General features: G+C 61.9%; 3 protein-coding genes across 6 annotated transcripts; 2 read left to right on the forward strand and 1 right to left on the reverse strand.

Annotated features, from left to right (window-relative positions):
* Positions 1-475: 475 nt before the first annotated feature.
* Positions 476-14,740, forward strand: LRRC61 (leucine rich repeat containing 61). 3 transcript variants are annotated; one of them, XR_006384325.1, is made up of 4 exons: positions 476-729; positions 2,322-2,485; positions 2,679-2,833; positions 11,432-11,676. XR_006384325.1 is itself a non-coding variant. In XM_044246835.1 (4 exons), exon 4 carries the CDS (start codon positions 13,417-13,419, stop codon positions 14,194-14,196), a length of 780 nt encoding a protein of 259 aa, XP_044102770.1. In that variant the 5' UTR covers positions 476-729; positions 2,322-2,485; positions 2,679-2,833; positions 13,249-13,416; the 3' UTR covers positions 14,197-14,740. The 3 variants fall into 3 exon arrangements, 2 of the variants coding, with proteins under 2 accessions (XP_044102770.1, XP_044102771.1); XM_044246835.1 differs by lacking the exon at positions 11,432-11,676 and adding an exon at positions 13,249-14,740; XM_044246836.1 differs by lacking the exons at positions 2,679-2,833; positions 11,432-11,676 and adding an exon at positions 13,249-14,740.
* Positions 4,347-8,930, forward strand: LOC122905190 (ZBED6 C-terminal-like protein). The gene is made up of 2 exons (XM_044246826.1): positions 4,347-4,420; positions 5,256-8,930. Exon 2 carries the CDS (start codon positions 6,476-6,478, stop codon positions 8,204-8,206), a length of 1,731 nt encoding a protein of 576 aa, XP_044102761.1. The 5' UTR covers positions 4,347-4,420; positions 5,256-6,475; the 3' UTR covers positions 8,207-8,930.
* Positions 14,741-14,920: 180 nt separating the features above from the next.
* Positions 14,921-18,350, reverse strand: RARRES2 (retinoic acid receptor responder 2). Of its 2 annotated transcripts, none has more exons than XM_044246837.1 (6): positions 18,185-18,350; positions 17,043-17,240; positions 16,712-16,816; positions 15,721-15,816; positions 15,229-15,361; positions 14,921-15,038 (listed from the first exon to the last, which is right to left on the reverse strand). In XM_044246837.1, exons 2-5 carry the CDS (start codon positions 17,214-17,216, stop codon positions 15,245-15,247), a joined length of 492 nt encoding a protein of 163 aa, XP_044102772.1. In that variant the 5' UTR covers positions 17,217-17,240; positions 18,185-18,350; the 3' UTR covers positions 14,921-15,038; positions 15,229-15,244. The 2 variants fall into 2 exon arrangements, with proteins under 2 accessions (XP_044102772.1, XP_044102773.1); XM_044246838.1 differs by lacking the exon at positions 18,185-18,350 and adding an exon at positions 17,648-17,749.
* Positions 18,351-19,622: the final 1,272 nt, after the last annotated feature.

Here is a 19,622-nt window from a genome sequence, read left to right on the forward strand (position 1 = left end):
CTGTGCCCCTTAACAATTCAGTCTGGGGAGGTGGCGGAGAGCGCCCCAGGGCACATGGGGACGCACATCCCCTGCGCTTGGGCGAGGCCTTCGCGACATCAGCAAGCAGCGGGAAACTGCCGCGGGAGACACCTCGGAGGGCTTCCCGTAAGGCCGGGCGAGCCTTCCCGGCTGGAAGAGACTCGGGCGGCAGGACCATTCCGGTTGTTGCGGGCCCTTCCGTCTGTGCGCGCGCACCAGTCGCGGATCGCCCTCGGACAGAGTCCCAGGGCGCAGGGAGCCCGGGTCGGACAGGACCTTGGCGATCGGTTAGTGGGGGAAGACTAACACCGCTAAGTCAGCGCCATTAGATGAGTGCCGAGGCGTCACAGCCTCCGCGCTAAGATCGCGCGACTTGCAGCCGTACAGCCGGCGCGAGCCCGTCGCATCCGGCCGCGGCCGCCGCGCCTGCGCACTGGGGGCTGCCCCTCCCCCCGCCGGAGGAGCGTACCATCCGCAGGCGGGGGTGGGTTAGGGTCGCTCCCGGAAGTAGCCCTTGCGCGTCCCGGAACCCGAGCCCCTTCCCCCGGCTCCGCGGGGTTTGGGCGCCTTCCCGAGGCGCCCGCGGTGGCTCTCGGGGGAAACGCGGTGCTCGGCCGAGTGGCGGCGGGTTACTGCCGGCCGCGGTGGGGCGGTCGGCTGCGGCGGGAGGCGCACCTGGCTTCGCGTGCCTGGTCTCAGGGGGCCTAGGTAAGCCGGGGAGGGCGCGTTTCGGTGCCACTTCACGGACCGGGGCGCCGAGGCTCGGGGGACCGGGGCGCCCAGGCCTGCCCTGCCCCGCCCCGCGCCTGGAACGGCCCGGCTGTGTCTCTCCCAGGCCAGCCGCCTGCCAGTGCCCAATGCCCTGCGCCTAAAACACGCCCGGCGAGGCAGCCCGTTCTGGCCAGTGGTTCGTGTCCAGCACCGCTCTGTGCCCAGGACAGCCGCGGAACACTCGGTTACATGTTCGGGCTCCCCTAACAAGCCTGGGAGGTGGGTGCCCTCGTCCCTGTGGTGTGGCTGGAAAAGCCGAGGCGCGCTAGTGCCGGCTCCGAGCGGTTGGGTGGCAGCCAGGATGTCAGCCCACGCACACCGGCCGCCGACCGCATGCTCTCGCTCCGTGATGAAGCAGCCTCGCGGAAAAGAGCGAAGGGTTCTCCTGGCGAATGCTTTAAGACGGGCCTCATGTTATGTCGCTTTTGCATAATGTGAAGTCCAGTGATGCCCCATTATTACTAAAGACAGGTCACATAGGGTTTGCATGTGAGTCAGACCCCAAAAATACATAGTGGTTTTCTCTCCTCTTTTCCTTCCACATGTGCCTGCCCTCCCATTCTTCTCCCCACCACCTTTCCTCTCCGCACAGCTGAGCGGGTGAGGGCGTGAGAAGCCGGGACTGGAGGGCCCAGCAAGCCCTTTGCAATGTGGGGTCTGGGATGGGTGGACAGTGGAGGAGCTGAGACAGGAGGGGGCCTGCCGGTTCGGCTCCCGGTGATAACTCAGAGAAAGGGGTGGGATGCGCTGGGTGGGCAGAGCTCCCCTCAAGGCTCTGGGGGGAGGCAGGCACGAGAGCAATAGAGAAGTGTCTCCTTTCCATGTGGGCGTGCACCTGGGAAGAGGGACGCGAAGAGCACTAGTCCGTGCAGCCGGCACACATGGAAGTGCTGCGGTACCTCCGCTCTCGGGCTCAGCCAGCACGTTGCTGCCTCCGGACGTGGATGGCTTCCCCTTGGAAACCTGTAGGCTCCAGAGCACGGACTGCCTCACTTCTCCCCCAACCCGCACTCAAGGGCTTTCCTGGTGCTACAGCCTGCCTGCCTTCTTTGCTCTCCGAAAAACTAGATTCTTTCTTGTCTCCAAAGATAAACCCGCTCACCACCCGTGCCTTACATCCCTGACCTTTATCTGGCACATGTACTTGCAAAGGCTTGTTCCAGAAAAACCTCAGGTTGGTATATTCAAAAGTAAACTGCGTTAGTAAATGGGATCACTAGAGAGTCCCTCTCTATCCCCTGGTTCTCCTTCACCTCGGAACTCACGCATAGTCGGCCTCCGGACCTGCTCTCCAGACTGTCCCTGCTGCCCGCCATCCTGCTGCTGTCACCTGCTCCTGTCCTCCCTCCCTGCCTCCCGGGACTCCGTGGCGGCACTCCTGTGGCTGCCTGCTGGGTACCCCAGGGGTCTCTGTCTTGTTGTCCTCCGATCTGCATTTGTCTTCTATGGTGAGAAATGTCACCAGGAACTTCTTACTGATAAACTACTGGGGTTTGGGAATGATTTTCTTATCAAATTTTACATCTTAGGTTCACGTGGAGGCTACCCACGGCACCCGCCTCGTAGTCCTCATCCTGTGCGCCTCCGTGGAAGGGAGAGTGGCGGTAGGACTGTTGCCGCCGGTGACTGCACGAGACCCCACCTCTACCCAGGGAATCCATCCGGAGTTGGGGCTCCTGGAGCGTCGCCTCGGGTAAGTGGTCCCTCACAAGACAGAATCTGAAGTCCAATGTCGTAGATTCGGTTTATCTGTAGGTCAGCCCGAGGCCCGGCCTCCGTGGCACCACACACCGCTTGCCTTGCTCTGGCGCCATGGGCCCACTTCAAGTTGTCGTCTTGTCCTGAGTGCCAGTGGGGCGCTTCCTCTCCTGTGCTTGTGTCTCTAGGGCACAGTGCTGGCTGTGGGTGGGCCTCCGATGAATTCCTGTTCAACAGTCAAGTGAATCAGGAGTATTTGCAGAAAACAGGTGTGCTGATGGGACAAGGCTAACTGGAGAGCAGAACGGGATCGGCGTGGCCCCAGCCGCAGCCCAACACACAGGTTTGTCCCTTTCCTTGGCTGTCGCCAGTAGGCAGGTCTGGCGCGGGCCCGGTTTCCCCAGCCTGCTCTGCGTTCTCCGTCGGGATGCTGCGTACACAGTGTTTCTGGAGGCCTGCGGCAGCTCTGCTCTTCCGCTCTGCCACAGACCATCACACACTCCCACTCTGGCTTTCCAATTCTGTTGTCCTAAAATCGGAGCGGAGGTCAGCCCAGTCCAGTTCTGACATCTCAGGGCATGTGTGGGGCTGGGATGGTGTCTCCCGCTTCAGTGGAGATCTTGTCCGGCCCCTCCACAGTGCCCCGTGGCGGTCAGACGTCTGGTGTGGCGCCTGAGTTCCTGGGCACTGGGCCCGAGGTGATGCCTCTGGTCCTTCGGAGACGGGGGCTCAGCGTGAGGTCACGTTGCCCACTCTCCTCCACGGGCAGAATCTTCCTGGCGCTGCATCAATGGGCTTGTCGCATACGAAGGCAGGCCCGCCCTCCCTGGTGATTCTTCTTAATGTTTAACATCACTCAGTGCCAGAACGTACTGGTTCTGAATGTTCTGGTTGAGTCTGTATGTCATTCTGGTGTGAGGAGACGAGTCCCACTTGCTTTCCGACGTGAGTGGTGGGGCCATTAGGTTACCTTCCGTGGAGTCTCCCTTTGTCCAGAGAAAGGCATTCTAGCTCTAGGCCTTTCCTTTCCTTTCCTTCCCTTTCCACGTACTTCTCTCCTGACTTCTTTGTGTCCCTTTCCTGTCGGGCCAGAACCTGCATGTGACCTAATCTTGAGGAGAACGAGCAAGGGAAAGGAGTTGAGGATTATGCCTCGGCTTGGGGTGGGAGCATCTGAGCGAACATCTGTCCCGTTGACACGACTGCGGTGACCGCAGGAAGAGCAGGTGGGAGAGGGGAAGCTGAAGAGAAGGCTCTCAGTCAGACACAGGCCCCAGTCTGGGAGGGTGTGCAGGATGAGAAATGGGGCAGGGAGCCTGGGCAACAGCAGGAAGGAACAGGCGGGAGAAAGAGGGACCAGCCCAGAGACTGTAAAGAATTTGCAGGTGAGAGGAAAACCAAGGCCATGAGGTGCCCCAGGGCCACAGAGAGATGGGGTTCCAAATGGAAGACATGGCCCAGCACCCCAGTGCGGGCAGGGGAGTCCATTGGAGGAGACTGGTGGCCTTGTCAGGGCAGCGTCAGGGAGCGGCGAAGGCCAGAGCCAGAAGAGCAGGCCTTCGAGGGTCGTGGGAGGTGAGGAAGTGTGAGCAGCCCTGCAGGAGACTCTCTGGGACAGGGAGAGGGGCGTGACAGGACTCTGGGGACGAGAGTCGCTGGCATTAGGGGCTGTCCTGTTCTGTGCTCCTGTCCCGCGTTTCCTGGTGCAGACTGACTTCTAGAAAAAGAATTTCAAAAGATCTCGCGAGGCCACTGGCTGCGTCACTGCCTAGTATCTAGCATCATGCCCTGTTTCTGCTGCCCTGCTGGGTGACAGGTGCAGCCCAGGGGCGCGGGACTCAAGAGACCTAAGCTCTACTCCCTCGGCCTGAGCTTACGGCACCTGGCGCCTGCTCCTCTTCCAGGGACACCTGCCCCACGTCTTGGCAAGGTCAGTCCCCTCCTTGGGGTCTCACAGCCGCAAGTGGCGCTCCTTCACACTGCTTGGCAGCTTGAGCTTTCCATGATGTGAGCTCGGCTCTTCACGTCTGTCTTGCCAGACAGCCTGGAGGCCTCGCGCACGCAGGGGCTTTGCTTGTCTTCTGGTGTATCCTCAACAAAAGAAACCAGCCGAGTGTGCCAGGTTCTCTGTAAACATGGAAAGGAAAGAGAGAAACCTCAGTTAGCGTGGCCCACATAGACGTTGAGCCCGCTGAGGTCCAGAGAGCTGTGGGGATTTCTGTCCGAGCCGCTCTGCCTGGGCTGCAGGAGCGAATGCCAGCCTTCACCAAGGGTGTTAGGGCTTGAGAGTTTTGTCCGGGGACTGGTTTCCCGGATCTCCCTACACCTGCATCCTCTGCTCGCCCCTCTCCCCTCCAGCCTTGCCTTCCCCCTCATGGTCCCCAAAGCCAAGCAGGGCAGCTGAGAGCCATTGTTTTCATCTTGCTTTGCAGCCTGGGCCCATCTCCTCATTTCCCCCAAGTTCCCGAGCATGTTGCCAGTAGAAAAACCCAGGAAGCCCCACAAGAGACGTACACGTTCAGGCTCAGTGGGCCGGGAGCCGCCTCTCTGTGCCGACTCCTCCGTGACTGGACCCAGGAGCCCGGCGGCTCCCCTGACTTCTCCTGACTCCGAGTTTCACACCAGAGCTACCAGTACCGCTCACGGACTTGGCTGGGGTGCTGTGGGGCGCCTGCTGGAGACGGAGGTTAAGCTAGGGTTTGTAGATACAGAAGAGAGGGCTGTCAGTGGCCATAGGAAAACTGGGTCCTCTGTCTCTCCGAAAGGAAGCGGACAGGATCGGCCTCTACCGAGGAAGAGACCTCATTCCCTCCCTAGTTCCTCGTCGGTCCCGTCACCTGACCAGGTGTTCCTGGGAGAGCAGGAAGAAGGCACCCCAGGCCTCCATGTCTACAGCGAGAAGAGAAAATCCTGCTCCCGGGGGAGCCCCAACCTTCACGCCGCGGCCTCCCGCGCGAAGTGCCTGGCCAGCCCTGAGTGGAATAAGCCCAAGGGAGACTCTAGCCTCTCTAACCTCAAATCTGTGCTTGGGCAGGAGCCCCCTGGGCAGCCTAAGAAGAAGGTGTCCAAACAGAAGGTGCGTGGACAGAGAGAGGACGGGGAGCCCACACTAAAGAAGTCGAGAGACCCAGTGCTCAGCCTGGGCCAGTCCCCCGCGGCCACAGCGCCGGTCCAGGCGGCCGGTCTGGACAGGTCCGAGGTGGGCCAGCCCCGTGAGAGCGAGAAGGTGAAGCAGGCTGACGTCCTCATAGCCCATCTGGCCAGGGAGGTGCGCCGCCTCAGGAGGTGGAAGAAGAGGCATTTGCTCGCTGCTGTCGGGGAACCATCGTCCCTGGAGAGCCTCCAGAAGCCGCCGTGCCTGAAGAAGCTGGTCAGAATTCTGAAGGCAGAGACCAAGGGCTGGGCTTTCCCCAGGCATTCCCCCCGCCGCCTGGACACCGCGGGGCAGAAGCCAGTGTCCGACATCAGACGGTTGTTTACTGCTGACTGCAAGAATGTCTGCCACATCACCTGCCCTCGCTGTCATGCTAACGTCCCACAGGGCAGATGGAAGGGCCATTTCCAGACCTCAGGCCTGCTCCGTCACTTGGTGGGTAAGCACGGGCTGGAGAGCGCGAGGAGGCCAGCCACAGCCAGCCCAGAGGAGAAAGGGGAAGGGACCAAGGAGAAGAAGCACAAGGGCCTGCCCGCCAGTGCCAAAGAGCTCCCGTCAGCAGGACACGGCCCCGGTGCCTCCACTTCAGGAGACAGTGGCCAGCAGCTGGCCCCGGGCAGGCCTGAGCCACTGTTCCTGGCTCCACCCCTCTTGCCTGCTTCCACCAAAGATGAACCTGCTGCTCTCCCGCTAGCTGTCACGGAGGGCCAGGGAGGCCCCTGCACCCCCAGCCTGCCCCGAGCCCAGGCCTGGAACCATAGCATTGCAGAGCTGCTCAGTAGCCTGGCCTTGCCGCTCTCCTTTGTTTCGTCCCCGCCTTTCAGAAGGTTTATGGCCCAGGCAGACCCTTGCTACCACGTGCCGCCTCCAGCCTTCTTCTCCAATACCGCGCTGCCTCTGCTGCAGGCGGCCGTGGGCGAGCAGGTGTGTCGGGAGATGCGGCGGGCGGAGGGCGGCTGCGTCCACCTCACGGTGTCCGCGGCGGCCGGGGACTCGGCTGTGGACTACGTGGCCGTCACTGCCCACTGGGGGGCAATACGTCCGGGCAGTCGGCAGGGGGCGTCGGAGAGCCCCAGGAAGCAAGCTGTGCTCTGGGTTCGAGGCCTGTCCCAGGAGAGCACCGCGGAGGAGAGGCAGCGGGAGCTGCGGGAGCAGGTCAGCCTGTGGCTCAGCCGCACCTCCCTGCAGCCGGGCTTCCTGGTATCAGGCAGCTGCCTCAGCCTGGAGCAGGCCGTGAGGACGGAGGGCTACACCCACCTCCCCTGCTTTGCCCACTGCCTCGACTCCCTGGTGACAAACTTCCTGTGTCACCATCAAAGCGTCCAGATCATCCTGGGGACGGTCAGGGCCATCTGCAGTCACTTCCAAGGCTCTGCCAGGGCCCGGCAGCTGCTCACACAGCTGCAGCGGCGGTGCGGCCTCCCGGCCCAGCAGCCCTTTTGGGAGCTCTCAGACCACTGGGTGTCCGCCTTCCGCCTGATGGAGTGGCTGGTGGGGCAGCAGCGGCCGCTGCGGGAGTACGAGGAGGAGCACCAGCTGGGCAAGGCCGGCTCAGCCCTGTCGGCCGTGTTCTGGAGCCTGACGGACAGTCTCGTCACGCTTCTACGGCCCTTCCAGGTGGCAGTGCGGGAGGCGAGCGCGGCTCGGGCTTCTCTGAGCCAGGTGCTGCCGCAGCTCCGCTTCCTGCACATCTTCATGGAGCAGGTGCCCCAGCACTTCGGGGAGCAGGGCGGCGTGGAAGTGGGGGCCGCCGTGCGGCTGGCCAAGGGCCTGGCCCTGCAGCTCACCACAGACCAGCAGCTCAACGAGCTCTTCCACCGCAAGGAGTTCGTGCTGGCAACCCTGCTCGACCCCCGCTTCAAGGGCCGGATCGAGGCCATCCTGCCCACAGGGGCCGACATTGACCACTGGAAGCAAGTTCTCGTGTACAAGGTGAAGGAGATTATGGTGTCTGAACACCCCTTGCCTCCCTCGCCCTCCCCGCACGGCCCCCAGACCACGCATGCAGGCACTACCCTGAGCGGTGGGGGAGCCAGAAGCCTTGGGGCCGAGGAGAAGGCCCAGAAAGAGCCCGCGCGGAGGAGCGGCTCTGGGTCTCTGCTGCTGGGCTGGAGGGAGAGGAGCTTGCTGGAGCAGCTGGAGAGTGTGGGGCTGCTGGCGTCCGAGAGAAGCGGTGCCTCCCTTGCCACCGAGAGCCACCTGGCCAGCATCATCGTCAAGAAGTACCTGCGTGAGAATGAGACGGTCGGCGCCCAGGAGGACCCGCTGGTCTACTGGGAGAAGAGGCAGGAGGTCTGGCCGGCCCTGGCAAGACTGGCGACTGTCTATCTGTCCTGTCCCCCAACAGGGGCCTTCTCTGGAAGGGTCTGTGCCTCCCTGGGCAGCCCTGCTCTGGCGCAGCACAGCACCCCTCTCCCCGTGGGCACCACCGAGCGTCTCCTCTTCCTGAAGACCAACCTGGAGAATTTCCCCAACTACACCGCCCCTCCCCTCCCCTTCCCTCAGGAAGACCTGGCCGAGGGGGAAGAGGCCCGCGAGGCCGACCTCTGCCTGACTGACTGAAAGTCTGCCTGCGGGAGAGCTCTGCCCGGGCTCGGAGGGGAGAGCAGACCCGGCACTCCAGGCTGTTCGACGGGGGTGTCTGGAGTCCTAAAGCTGCTGGAAGGAGTGGGGACAGTCTGTCAGTTCCTGACAGGTTGCCTTTTGCCTCCAGGGAGATGTTTTCCGTCCAGCCGTCGCTTAATTTGTTTCCAGCAGTTTGGGCGTGGAAGAGGTCGCTTCTGTCAGGAGGCATCTGTAAATCGTCCTGTGCTCTAAGCCTCAGTGCGCTTTGCCATGTGTGTGGGCAGTGAGGGCCCGTGCAGCTTGTCTCTGTATGTGACATGCCCTTAAGGGCCCTGCCTTCTCAAACAGTGACCAGGGACGAGAAGAGGCCTCGGGCTGGCAGGTGGGAAATCTCAGCCAGCGAGGCCCAGTAAGCTAGGCAGCCTTTTCCGCAGTTGGCTTTCGCTGTAAAAGAAGCGTGCGCTAGAGCAGCCGTGTTAAGAGGGAGGCTATGCACACACGCACACACCAGACGTATTGGGGTCGGTACTTCCTCGTGGATCCCAGAGTGGCCAGAGCACCCCTGCCGATGGGACTGTCCAGCCAGGAGAGCTGAGAGAACCGTGGTTGGTTTCCAGACTGCTGGAGGCCCTGGGGTTTCTTCCTTTCTACAGTGAAAGCGGTCTCGGGAAGAGCTCCATGGCTGTCCGGTCTCTCTGTAGCTTCGTTTATGCCCCCCGCCCCCTGCAGCACCCACACCTCCCTGTCTCCCCGGTCACTTTCCAAGTGCAAACCCCCCGCCTGGAAGCAAGGAGAGATGCATATGAGACCCACCAGAGCCAGGCAGCCCAGAGGGCCTGCAGGGCAGGGTCGGAGCTGGTGGGGTCAGGTGAGGAGAGACGGAAAGGGAGAGGCCAGAGGATCAGGGCAGGCCTGTCACCACGACGCGAGCCAGGCTCTCCTTAGGTGCTCGGGCGCCGGCAGGGTGGCAGAGGGCAGGTCGGTAGGCAGAGGTGGGGCAAGGCCCTTGAAGCCCAACTTGCTCTTGGGCCCTGGCTGTGGGGGCCGGCCCGGGATGCCTGTCCCCTCGCCTCCCTTGGAAGGGTCGACAGTCCTGCGTCTCTATGAGTAATTCACAATAGGACATTCGGAAGTCACCGAGGATGTAAGGAAGCGAGCAGAAAAAATTAACCAGGATCCTTTCACTCAGACAGGCTTGCTAATAACTGGACATACTTCTTTTTTTAATCTTGGGATCATATCCTCTGTCCTGTTGACTGTGTTGTAATTTTGTAATTACTGCATTTTGTTTCTTAAATAAAGCTTTGTAAGATCATATTTAGTGGTTGGAGTAGCGTGATTTAAAGTCTGGCCTCTGCCCCCCCCCCCCCCCCGAGCTGTTCCAGACCCCCCTGGGCAGGAGGTGAGGCTCGTCTTGGGGGGGGCGGGGCTATGGCTGCACCTCTTCACATCCCCAACTCTGTCAAGTGCAGCTGGTGGTTGAGCTCAGAGTGGGGCCTTGGGTTCTCCCTGAGGCTCTCAGACACACGGCGTCCCGTACCTCTCTCTCTCATTCTGACTCGGTAGGCGGGGTGGGGGGCAGGAATGTGAGGGGCCCTAAAGTCACCGGGGCGGGTGGGGGGAGCAGGCATGTTGCTCCTGGTCCCCTGAGCTCTTCCTGCTGTGGTGTCCCTGCGGCGGCTTTGCAGTGTTGGCCGGTGAGGAGGGCTAGGCGGCAGGCTTGGCAGCACGTGGGAGTCGGGGGAGTGGAAGAGGGTGCCCGAGAAGCTGGCTGGGCCCAAGCAGTAGCTCTTGGGGTGGGGGTGGGGGGATGCAATTTTGTCCCCAGGGGACATTCATCAATGTTTGGAGACATTTGAGTGTCCTGGCTTGTTGGTGGCCTTGCTACTGTCCTCTTGTGGGTGGCAGACGGGTGCTGCCGAGCATTCTAGAAGGCACAGGATAACCCGCACAACGAAGACAAACCTGCCTTTGAGCGGCCGAGGAGATAGGGGGCCCTGATCTGCACTGTGCGTGGGGGAGGTGCACGGCCAGAGGAAGGCTCTTCAGGGTCCCCGCAACAGCCGTTGACGGAACACTTGAGGCTGCTCCACGTCAGCCAGCTCTCCCCAAGACATAGCCCTGGCCGGCCCCAGCCAGCTCGTGGACGTCATTTTCCGGCCCACTCCCTAGGGAGGTAAAGTGAGACTCAGCGAAGGCAGCCCTGAACAAGGGAAGACACGTCCCAAGGAAAGCCGATCGTCCGCGGTGCCTTTGTCACAGTCTCGTCCACGTGACCGAGCCCTGCTGGCAGACACGCAGGACCAGGAGCTTCTGTGCACTCCTTTCCAGGGCGGGACCAGGACAGGAGGACTCCGGTTCTCTCGAGAGGAGCACAGAAGAAGCCGAGCGTGGAGGAGCCGTCCACCCGGCGGGGCCTGCCCTGTGCTGCCGGCACGGGTGGGAGCTGGGTGTGCGCGGTGGGGTGGCCGCTCGGTCGCGCCGGCACCTGCCTGCTTGAGGTGTGCAGATGGCGGGTAAGGTGGGAGCGGGGCGGGCGTCCATCGGCTGGTGGATTTGTGTTTCACCTCCGTGACTGCAGTGTTGTCCCCGGCAAGCGCTCGGGCGGGAGGTTGCACCTGGCCAGGCGGGGATGTGGGGCGGGGAAGACCCGATTCCCAGCGAATGTGCTCTTGGCTGGTCTGTTTCCTCTGCTGCCAAAAGCGTTCTTCCCAGTTGTAATGTGGGGAGCACGCACAGTTCCCTCCCCTCTCCCCGCCACTGCCCACCGTTCTGATCCCCTTGCCCTTTCCCGCACATGGCCACCTCCACCCAGACCGTCCCTGAGGTCCCTGAGCTGGTTCCTCAGGGCAGCACTCCCTGACCGTCGTGTGCGGGCTGTGGGCTTGCCACGGCCCGGCGCTGCTCCACCCAGCGATCTTGTCCCGCTCCAGTGGGCATTTTCACACTGTCCCTCGCTGTGTCCTCGCCCGCCTCCCTCTGGCTGCTCGTCGGCTCCCTCCTTTCAGCCTCATGAAGGTTGGTGTCCTCTCCATGCTGGCTCATGGCTGCTCCTTTTCACGGGACGCCAGGGCCTCCTGACCACTTTCGCCCCCAAAATAGCCTGTGGCTGGGGAGGCTCTGCATCGCCCTGGAGAGAGGCGTGCAAATACTTAAAGAGATCTGTGTTCCCCGAAGAGGCTGGCCCGTTGCGTCACCCACTCCCACTGGGCGCCTCCGCAGGTGACGCTGAATCCCTTCAGCCAAGAGCTCCAGACGCCTCCTCGGCCCGATGCCCACGGTCACCTCAGCTGGACGTCGTCTTGCCTCCCTGCCTGTCCTGTGTGTCCCACACGCATCCAGTAACATGACTGGGTCCCTGGACTCCGGAGAGTGCCCCTCTGCAGCGCTCACTACCTTCGGTGCGGTCCATGTGTCTCTGTGCATTTACAGCTTACGGTGCCCGGTGCCCGGTGCCCGCCTTGCGCCCCCCCCCCGCCGCCGCGGGCAGCAGTTTCAACCCCCGCTTGCTACTTCCAAGCCGCAGCAGATCCCGTTCAACCACAGTGACCCAGACTTCTTAGTGGATGTCTCACATCACTTTTGGGAAGAAATGAAGGGGTGTTGCACACTAGAGGGGAGCTAGGTTAGGACATGGGGACCCCCTTCTCAGAGATGGGGGAGGGGTCGAGGGAGGGGGAGGAACTCTGGGTGTGGATTCCTTGGAGAAGGAAGTAAAAAGTGGTGTGAATTACATGAACGCAGGCGTGGGACTCTCTGATACCCTGGAGCCCAGGTTTTATAAACAGCAGGAGTGGACAGTCCCATGGTTCTTTGCGTCACCCTGCCCGGCCCAGGCCTGGCCAGAATCAGCAGGGCTGGGAGGCTGCCACTTGGCGCAGAGGTGCCTTCTTGTTTTCCTCTCTGCTGAAACCTTGACCCTTCTGTGGGCGGCGTTGCTGCTGTCTTTCCCCCAGGCCTCCGGCCTCGCGCTAGCACCTGGCTTCATGCCGCCCCACAGCCCCTGGTGCCTGGAAGGGCCCTCCCTCCCCTGCCTTTCTGGAACCTAGGTGCTAGCCAGGTCCTTCCCTCCAGCACGCATGGCTTCTTTGCCTGGCCTTGGGCCCTGCTTGCCTTCTCTGGTAACCCTAGCTGTGCTGCCTGGCACACAGGGACTGTCACCCTTCTGTTGGCGCCAGAGCGAAGAGCTGCTGTGGCAGGCGCTGGGGTCGAGGGTGGGCAGCGGCGGCCTCGGTGTGGCCCGTGCTGCCCCCTCCTCTGGGGGCCTTTGCTGGCCCTTCCCTCCCTCCTTGACCTCAGTCTCCCCCCCTTGCGCAGAGAGCTGAGCCTCCAGGCCCCCCGACCTCAAGCAGAGGTTACAAGTTGGCCCACACAATCTGGAAACCATTTTGAATTCATCGCTCATGTTAAAAAAAACATCGAGAGACTATGGACTCTGAAAAACAGTCTGAGGGGTTTGAAGTGGCGGGGGGGTGGGAGGTTGGGGTACCAGGTGGTGGGTATTATAGAGGGCACAGCTTGCATGGAGCACTGGGTGTGGTGAAAAAATAATGAATACTGTTTTTCTGAAAATAAATAAATTGGGAGAAAAAAAAAAAAAAAAACATCGAGTGGAGAACATCTTTGAGAGAACAAGTGAGGCCCAGCGTGCGGTCTTTTGCGTCTGCATGTGGAGGGAAACAGAAGAGGTTGTTGATGGTGGTGACCTGTTAGCTCTTCAGGAATTCATTGAAATGGTTAAAAAGAAATACCTTACAATTGATAAGGAGAGATCATGAGCAGGTACTGAAAAAGGAAGACGAAGAGATTTTGCCTCCAGTCGGGATACAGAAAACGGGAAGAATTAGTCCCGTGGCCCGCGCCCGGAATGCCATCCAGTGTGGCCATCGTCGTTGGATCCTGTCTGGGGCCCCTTCTACCCCAGAGGGCTCTGTGTCCTCAGGCAGGCCTGGCCGGGCCGGCCACTCGTGCTGTCTGCGTCCGCGGGCTCCGGAGGGGCTCAGGGGAGGCCGGCTTATGGTGTGATTGTCTCCCCATAGGACCCCGCTGGCCCTCGAGCAGGGCTGTCGGAAGCGGGCCTCCGGCGCTGGCCCAGGCGGAGTGGATGGTGCCTTTTGCAGGGCGAGCCGTCAGCCGACCCCCGTGGCATCCGCGTCCCCGTGTCAGAACCGCTGGAGCCCGGGTCTCCCCCCGACTGACTTCCTCCGATGGAGTCGCAGGGTGAGAAGCCGGCAGAGGCCGACGGGGTGCGCGTCACACCCCAGCTGCTCAAGTCTCGCTCGGGTGAGTTCGCGCTGGAGTCCATCCTGCTGCTGAAGCTTCGGGGCCTGGGGCTGGTGGACCTGGGCTGCCTGGGGGAGTGCCTGGGGCTCGAGTGGCTGGACCTGTCGGGCAACGCGCTCACGCAGCTGGGCCCGCTGGCCTCCTTGCGCCAGCTGCTGGTGCTCAACGTGGCCGACAACCGGCTGACGGCGCTCGAGCCGCTGGCCGCCTGCGAGAACCTGCAGAGCCTTAATGCCGCGGGCAACCTGCTGGCCACCCCCGGCCAGCTGCAGTGTCTGGCTGGCCTGCGGGGCCTCGAGTACCTGCGGCTGCGGGACCCCCTGGCCCGGCTCAGCAACCCGCTGTGCAGCAGCCCCTCGTACTGGGCGGCCGTCCGAGAGCTGCTCCCCGGCCTCAAGGTCATCGACGGTGAGCGCGTGACGGGCCGGGGCAGCGAGTTCTACCAGCTGTGCCGGGACCTGGATAGCTCCCTGCGCCCCAGCCCCAGCCCCGGTCCCGGGGCCGCTAAGGCCCAGCCCTGGGTGGAGCCAGGCTACTGGGAGTCTTGGCCCCCCCGGAGCAGCTCCATCCTGGAGGAGGCCTGCCGCCAATTCCAGCACGCCCTGCAGGAGTGCCACGACCTGGACCGCCAGGCCCGCGACAGCTTGGCCCAGGCTGAACGGGCGCTCAACCCTGCCGGCACTACCTCGTCCTTCGTGTTTTGAGTGTGTCTGCGGTCTGTGGCAGCTGGGCCCACTGTGGCCTGGCTGCCCGTCTCTGCCTCCCTGTAGCGCCGGCTGTTTCCCCGTGTTCCTAAGAGCAGCCCCCCGCTTCTCCTTCGGGAAGATTCCACAACCTTCCTGCACACAGTTCAAGGGCGCACCTCCCCCGTGGCCTCTAGCAGGGGTAGGGGCCCTGTTCAAGGGGCACGCCTGGCATGAGGCCGTCCGGCCACCTCCAGCGTGAGCCTTGGGAGGAGGCCTCTGGAGGAAACGGTCTCCAGCCGCAGCCACCCCTGGCCGGAGGCTCAGTGGGAGAGAGTTGCTTCCTCCTAAAGCTAGACGTGAGAAAGGCAGGGAGGGGGTGCGCGCTGGCCCAGCCGGTCCTGGGAGAGGAAGTGGCAGAGCCCCGAAGGTGGCCTTCGTCCACCTTCCGACATTGCCTGTCCCGGTGACCCCCTGCTGTAGTGGCTCATCCTGTGTCACCCTGGAGCCCTCACTGCCTGTTCTCACCCACGCGGATCCCTATTAAATCTCTCTATTCTAATAAGCACCACTGCCTGTCATTTTCTGTGGGTGAGCTTTGCTTTCCTGAGCGCGAGCACCCGAAGGCAAGACGAGGTCTCTGCGGCCCCTGGTCTCTCCTGCTGCCCCCGCTCTGCTGCTCCTGCGAGACCTTACTCCTGCAGCCGAGCTCAGGGGAAGGGGGCATGCGAGAGGACAGAATGAGTCTGGGAGAGCAGTTTATTGGCTCGGGGTTAATGGGCTCGTACTCCCTGGGCTCGGGGACGGCAGGTCGGCGTTGCACTGGTCAGCTCCTGCAGCTGTCCAGGAAGCGGGACAGAATTCTAGAGGGAAAGAGAAAGAAACCCAAGTTTTTGGGTGTGAGGGAGGCTGTTTGGGTCAGTCCAAGCTCTTTTCCCAGGCTCCGAATCCTTCCCCAACCGCCGCCCTTAGCCCCACACTGGCCCAGTCTCCAGCCCCAAACACATGAGCGCTGTCCCAGCTCAGTTCTGTCCCCCTGTCCTGGGCACCTACCATCTACCGTCGGGCCTCAGCTCGGGGGCAGGGCCTTGAAGAAGGCAAACTGTCCTGGGAAGTAGTAGCTGTGGGGGTCCTCGCCCGCACGCTCCACCCTGCCGCACTGAGCCTCCTGGTGCTCCTCGGGCTCCTGCCGGCGGAGGCAGCTGCTCAGGCCCGGGGCACCAGCGGGTTCCGGGGAGGGTGTCCCCGTGGAGAGTACCCCTGGGGATGGTGCTTGCGTCCTCTGTGGCACCCACCTCCACATCCCTTGGGGAATAGCGGGGCCAGGCCCAGAGCCCCTCCTTGCCCCTCCTCACCCCTCTTCACTTCTTCTCGCCCCTCATCTCCTCTCTCCGCATACCCCCTTGCCCCTCCTCACCCCTCCCACCCTCCTTGCCCTCTGTGCACCTCAGTCTGTGCTTCGGGCTCTGACCTCTCCCACAGGACCAGCTTCTCCATCTTCCCAGCCTCTTCCCCAGCCTCCCCACCTCCCCTGCCCACTCTTACCCGGAGAGCCTGCGTGTGTATGGGGCAGTGGACCATCCGGCCAAGGACTTTATCTGCAGAGTTCAGTTTGATGCAGGCCAGGCATTTCCGCTTCCTCTGTGGAGGGGAGCATGGGGCCGGGAGAGGAAAGGGGTCAGGGCAGGGGTGCCGCCCCACCAGGGTGGAAGCCGGCGGCTGCCTGAGATGGGGACCGGCTCCCCTGGTGGGTCCTAGAGCAGAGGGGTGAGGGGTCATGCGGGCCAGCTGGCTCCAGGCGCAGCCCCCGCGGGGACTGGGAGATTTGGGGCAGCGTACGTGTCTGGGCAGGACTCTTTCCCCAGATGGGTTCTCCCCGCCTGACGTCCACCTCGAACCACTTTGCAGCTCTGTTATATTTATTTGCATGTTCTTAAAAAGCTTGATATGGACGCAAGTGTCCTGACATGAAGTCTGGAAAGTCACTGATACGATCCAGTCCGTCCCTTAACAGTGGGAGGGAACAGGCCCTCAGAGCACCCCCCGAGTCACAGGCTAGTGCTTGGAACAGCAGGACTGGGGACTGCCCACAGCCATGGGTATGCCCCCAAGGGGGCCAGTTACAGTCAAGCCCTCTGAGGAGTCTGCCTGGGCTGGGCCCTCTCTACTTAAAGCCTCCTGAGAGTGGGGAATTCACCAGGCTTGGGGCCGGGGCAGCCAAACCCCCTGCCGTGGGCTTCCTCCACCACAGACCCGAAGCGGGAGGGGGACTCTCTGAAGAACAGATGTTCTCAGAGTAGCCCAGCCCTGGCCACCCACGGCGTCACAGGCCCCGGCTCAGACTGGGCCAGGTGAGCTCCCAGAGAGGCTGCTCCCCTGAGGGACCACTGCTCCAACTGGGGCTTCTTGCTGGCTCTCTTCCTAAACCCCTGTCACAGTCCCCTGCCCTGAGCAAATGCCCCATCTCTCTTTCTCTCTCTCTCTCTCTCTCTCTCTCTCACACACACACACAGACACACACAAGCCCGCAACTCACCCCGTTGGGCTTGATTTTGCACTCCGCTTTTTTCCAGTCCTTCTTCCGGCAGCTGGTCTGCTGGAGCTTAAATTCCAGCCTCACAAAGGTCCCTGCAGGGAAGGGCTGCCCGCGGACAGAGAAGGACCAGCAGCCGGCTGAGCTCACCGAGCAATCCCGGGTGTGACCCGTTCCTCCTCCCCAGCCCCCCAGGAAACAGCTGGGAAGGGGGCTGGGGTGTTGGCCTCTCCCTGGAGAACTGGGTGTTCCTCAAGCTGAGGGCTTGGGCACCTGCTTCCTGGGAACGAGCCCCGTCCCGCCCCAGGCGACGCCACTTGGCGATGCCGCTCACCGTTTCCGTGGCGCTGTCCACGCCGGTCTCCCTGAAGGCCCACTGGACGGGCGGGTGCTTGTGGAACTCTTCCAGGGCCACCTGCAGGCCACGCTGCTGCGCTGCTGTGAGCTCGGCTCTGCCCAGGCCCACTGCGCCCAACCACAGGGCCAGAGGCATCAGCAGCTGCCACATGGCGTCGAGTCGGTCTCCCCGGCCCTGCCAACAGTGTTGGGTTCTCAGCTCTTCATGCCAGCCCGCGGCGCTGCCAGCAACCTGGCCCCGGAGCTGGGGGGGAGCGCGGGGGGTGCCTGACAGGGCTCCGGGCTGGGCTTGGAGGGGCAGGAGGTGGCCCTTTGGTAGAGATCCCCCTGGTATTCCCCTGGTCCTCGCATGCCTCCCTGCCCCCCACTGCTCCCTGGGCCCAGCTCTGCCCATGTTTGGCAGAGCTACCTCCCGGGTAGGTGCTGAGTTGGCTTTTGTCCTCAGGCCAACAGCCTGGGAAGCCCTCCTGTTGCCCACTTGCAACCTTCCCCCAACACTTTCTGGCCCATTACTTCTCCCCCACTTTGTCTCTGATCCCCTTTCCTGCTTGTTGCTCTCAGAGCCCCCCTCAGCTTCCCCACCTCAGCCTCTCCAGGTCGCTTCTCCCTCAGCACTCCGAGCCTGTGGGCTCCTTCCCAGTCCTGGGAACCCTGGCCCCTGCACCCCCTTCTTCCCCCAGGCTAACTCAAGGGGGAGGGGAAGGATATAGAATGGAGGCCAGCTGGAGGCCGAATAGTTTTGGGAAGACGAAAACACAGGGGAGGGGCCCAGAGTGGGATGAGAACCCGGAGAATGCTTAACCCTCCCTGTGCTGGGGCCGCTCCTGATCACTGGCCCTACCCCACCCCAGACCCCGGAGTCTCACCTCTGCCCCACCGTGGCTTTCTTCGTTAGGCAGCCCCTCCCTCCCTTAACTCCTTTTTTGGGGCCTTCCCACCACTCCTCTCCTAGACCTCCTGATCCCGTCCCTTTATCTGTGACTGGGTTTGCCTGAGTCATGGACTCCCCCCAAAAACTCTGTGTGTACTGGTGGTCTTAGGACCAGAAAGCTGCAGATGTGGAAACGGAGGTCCCCTCAGGGAGAGATCTCAGGGTGTGGCCTTAAAACAAGGACTTACAGACGGGTTGACAGATCTCTGCCTTGGAGCTGCTCCCTTTGGCTGGTCTCCTTCCGCCCGCCTGCCTCCCTGGCCTTCTCTCCCCTCCTCACCTCTTCTGTGCCTCGGGGTCTCTGCTTCCCGTGGCTGACTCTAGGCCGGGCTGTTAGCCACTTCCTGCCCCCTCCACTCCTCCTGGTCAGCCCCCATCTCCTCCCACTCCCACTCGTTGGGCCCCTCCAGCTCCCAGCCTGCCCAAGGCTCCTCCCCACCCCATTAGGACCTGCCTCCTGGCAGACAGCCCTCTGAGACCTCCCTCCCATCCACCCACAGGCCTCCCAGCTGCAATCTTGCTGCCAGACCTTGACCCCGACCCTGGCTGACACTGGCTGACCCTGGCCAAGCCTGGCCAAGCCGCCCTCCCTTCCCCCTCCCCCTGACCAGGAGCCCAAGCATCTGGTGGTCTTGACCCAATCTCTCCTCCATGAGATATGGGCTGCCTTGCCTGCCACCCCACCCCCACCCCAGTCCCGCCTCTGGCTTTCCTGAGCCTTCTTCTTTGGCTCTCCTGAGTGACCAGTCCCCAGAATCCTCAGACACACATTTCAGGACATTCTTCCCAGAAATACAGACATCTTCAAACCCCATGGGACCTTGAGGAGTTATTTAACCCCTTCCCCTGCTTCCCAAGCCCTAAAACCACACCAGGAAGGAAGGCCTCTCTGTCAGAGTGGATTCTGGTGTCCAGCAACCCCTGTATCACAAGCACACACGGTCAGTCTTGATCCTGCGTGTCCCATCCTTGCTGGTGAGAAATTCAGGGCTCTCACATGGGCTCCTGGGAGGCCACAGGCTCAGCAGAAGGGTGTGATGGAATTAACAAAGCTAGTGTGGGATGGGGGGGAGCTGTCCAAATACTGCTCAACTTGTGTGCATCCTGAGCAAATATGAGAGGGCTCGGGGACTTGGTGGGCCGGGAATCAGCCTGGCCATTTCTCCGGCCCCAGGCCCTAAGCTAATTGCCCAAAACAGGGTCTCATTTACTTTCCTGAATCCCTAGTGACTGATGGCCCAGTGTTTGGCATAGATTTTCTCCCTGTCCCTATTCACCCCTGCCATGGATCTCCACACGGAGCTGGCAGCTTCCTTTGCAATGTGCTCTGGGGGCACCAGAAAGACCCCGGGCTGCAGGGAGCTCGGACAGCTACCGTGGTTCCTTCCATGCCTTCTTGTGGCACGCATCCTGTATCTCGTCCCTGGCTGTCTCCTCGTCCATCTCCTTTCTCCTTGTGAATTTATACCGTCTTATTCATTCACCATTGTTCTGACGGCGTTTTAGGAAGGAGTAGAGATAAACACGTGTGTGTGATCTGTCATGTTTAATCAGAGTCTATGAGTTATTAAAGAAGAAAAATGACTATCTCACTACTATATTATATATATGTATGTGTATATATAT

This window comes from Neovison vison, chromosome 4 (assembly GCF_020171115.1).
Source record: "Neovison vison isolate M4711 chromosome 4, ASM_NN_V1, whole genome shotgun sequence".
Lineage (NCBI taxonomy): Eukaryota > Metazoa > Chordata > Mammalia > Carnivora > Mustelidae > Neogale > Neogale vison.